The 3,176-nt window shown below is 35.1% G+C and overlaps 1 protein-coding gene across 3 annotated transcripts in view; it reads left to right on the forward strand.

The window, feature by feature from the left end:
• LOC106876163 (gastric inhibitory polypeptide receptor-like) overlaps positions 1–3,176 on the forward strand; it is a 36,552-nt gene that overhangs the window by 8,670 nt on the left and 24,706 nt on the right. For all 3 annotated transcript variants that reach the window (XR_008263941.1, XR_008263940.1, XM_052967152.1), the window contains exon 2: positions 353–491. Coding sequence is in view for 1 of the 3 variants with exons in the window: in XM_052967152.1 (XP_052823112.1) it covers positions 375–491 (117 nt within the window). In the remaining 2 variants the exon portion in view is untranslated. The remainder of the gene's footprint in view (positions 1–352; positions 492–3,176) is intronic.

Genomic DNA, 3,176 nt, shown 5'->3' on the forward strand with positions numbered 1-3,176 from the left:
ACCGTTCATCCTTTCGGGGTCGATAAATTAAGTACCTGTAAAACACTGGGGTCGATATAATCGACTTATCCCCTCCCCCAAAAAGTCTGCCCTTGTGGAAAAATGCGAAACCATTATTATTATTATTATTATTATTATTATTATTATTATTATTATTATTATTATCACGTCATCATTTATCGGAATCGTTAGAGCGTCTTTTACATCCTTAGCTCAGTTCCCGCAGTAGAACTTTGCCGTTTATCTTTTCAGCTGGGATATAATAGAATTTACTAGGGACGGTAGCATTAACGAATCCCCTGCCCTCAAAACTGTCCGCCTTATATTTAATTTTCCATTTATTTACTTGCAGGAAACTGGCCAAATTTACAGTAATGTTGGTACCGTTATTTGGAGTACCTAACATTCTATTTATATTGATACCAGCTGACTTGAAAACAGCAGTTGATGTCCCATACATGTATATATCGATGACATACAGTTCCTTTCAGGTATGTAGTATATTGATTTTTTTTTTTGCTCTTATTCGAATAATTTCAATTCTTTGTTTTTCTTTTCTTATATCTTAAATTCTCTGAGTGGGAGATTTTGTCTACTAACTGCTTGGATAATGTCATCTGATCAATGGGTACTTTCCTATTATCGACAGTCATTTTTTTATTTACTAAAATATTATTAAATAAGCTGTTATACTCGCGAGACGGATCTAACTGCTGATCAATGATCTTTCGGAATAGCTATTCATCACGGAGAAAAGTAACTACATCACGGAGAAAAGTAACTCAACATATGTTGTTTCGTGTTACGCCTTTTTCGACTTCACGCGGTTTTTTTTTTTTGGGTTTTTTTTATAAATTTCAATCAATTTATCCGACTTTACGTTGGTCTCTGTAATCATGTTTAAAAGCATAGAATTTAGGGGTAAAAAATCCTAAAAAACAGAACTGAAGTGGAAAATCTAATAAAATACGTGAAAATATGAGCACACCATTTATTAGAACCGATATAAACTAATGAATTTTTTAATGATTTTTCGTGTTACTTCGCTTTTTGAGTCGCATGTTTTGGAAACAATTACCAACATATGTAGAAGTATACTTGTATCTGTAAAAATTTATATCGGAAAAGGGCACAGAATTTGAGGGCAATTTTTTTTTTTTAAATAGATAAAATTTCTTTCACCGATGCATGCATCTGTAAAAGTTTATATCAGAAAAGGGCACAGAATCTGAGAGCAAAATTGTGAAAGAAAAAGAAATGAAGAAAATTTCTTCTACCAGTGCCTGTATCTGTAAAAATTTATATCGGAAAAAGGCATCTGAGGGCAAAATTGTAAAAAAAAATTGGACGAAATTTCTTCCTCAGAAGGAAGCAATCATCCAATTCCTTGCCCTTTTTTCTCTCTCTATGCCTTTTTCTCTCTTTTTATGCACTTTTTTTTCTCTCTCTATTCTGATAGTCCGCCGATCAACTATTACACCTGTCTCACGAATTTTAAGTTTCATTACTAATCCTTTAGTATATTAAAAAAATTGGCTGCTGATAAAAGGGAGGTACCGATCAAAATTTTTCAACCCTCTATATGTGAGACCCTATCGCACATCTATTTTCTATGCACCTCGTTCCCTTGATATATATTCGTTCGGACTTATTAAATTCTAATATTGGCAAATGTAGTGAAATATACAGTAATGATTCGATCGATCCCGATATAAATCTGATATATTTTAAAACTAACTTCACAATGATGAAGCCACATTTAACCCAAGGTGATTAGAGTTCATAATGTAAATAGAATTTGCTAAAAACAACAAAAAATTAGTGGAATACATCACGACGTTTAATCATGCATTCATTCCGTTTTCTAAGCCAAGAATTTTCTTGTAATAAATTTTAGTCAGCAGTGATGGGTGGATGATCGCCTTCTTGCTTTGTATCAAGCAACAGTCTCTCACCTACTCACCCCACTTTCTCTCTGACCCTCTCTTCACACACACACACACACACACACACACACGCGGAGGCACTACTTATTTGTTACATTTCTATATGTAAGTTCCCCAGACTTTCTTTATCAGTTTTCGTGCATGAAGAGTTTTGTCTGGATGTGTACATACAGGCTTATAGAAACAAGTAAGCATATATGTGGGTGGGTGTGAGAGCATATGTATATACACGCATATATTCATACACGTACACACAACACACACACGCATGTGTGCGTTTGTGTATGTGTGTGTCTGTGTGTGCGTGTGTTCGTGTGTATGTGTTCATAAACATATGTGTTTGTAATATAAGATTATTGATCTGAGCGTATATAGAAAGAGATCGTGCAAGTTATTTTTCAATATAACCGCATATCATAACTAGACAAGAATTTCACGAAAAAATTATTTGATCAAGAGTTAGAGACTTTTCGTTGTCTTATTAGTGACGTACCATCATCTGTCCGCCTCCACGCTAATGTACATCTCCTATTAGTTTCACGTGATCGATAAGACCATAGGCTGTTATGAAAGCTCAGTGGAACAATCGGTTAATTCATCTATTAAACACTTGATAAATTAATACATTAAATAATAATAATGGTTTTAAAATTTGACACGGGGGCAGCAATTTCGGGGAAGGGGTAAGTCGATTATATCGATCCCAGTATTCACCTGGTACTAATTTTATCGACTCCGAAATGATGAAAGGCAAAGTCAACTTTGGCGAAATTCGAACTCAGAACGTAAAGACGGGAGAAATGCCGCTAAGTATTTTGCCCGGCATGCTAACGGTTCTGTCAGCTCACCGCCGTAAGTTAAATGATAATAATAAGAGCGAAATATATCCTGTGCTTGTATTTTTATTGGCCAAATGACCCTTCTACAATGCTCCACAACACAAACGCATACACAAAACGCATGCGCGAATACATGACTATATATTACTATTTTTGTTCCATTCTTTGGACTCTGACCATGCTGGGGCACTGAGTTAATGGGTTTAGTCGAATAAATCGCTTCCAGTACTAATTTATCTAAACCTGAGACTTATTTTCTTTTACCGAACTGCTAAGTTACGGGGACGTAAACAAACTTTGGTGGTGTACAAACACAAAGCAAACACGAAGACACAAACATACACACACACATGTGTGTGCGCGTGTGCGTGTATGTGTACATATATATATA

Source organism: Octopus bimaculoides, chromosome 4 (assembly GCF_001194135.2).
Source record: "Octopus bimaculoides isolate UCB-OBI-ISO-001 chromosome 4, ASM119413v2, whole genome shotgun sequence".
NCBI classification, from domain to species: domain Eukaryota; kingdom Metazoa; phylum Mollusca; class Cephalopoda; order Octopoda; family Octopodidae; genus Octopus; species Octopus bimaculoides.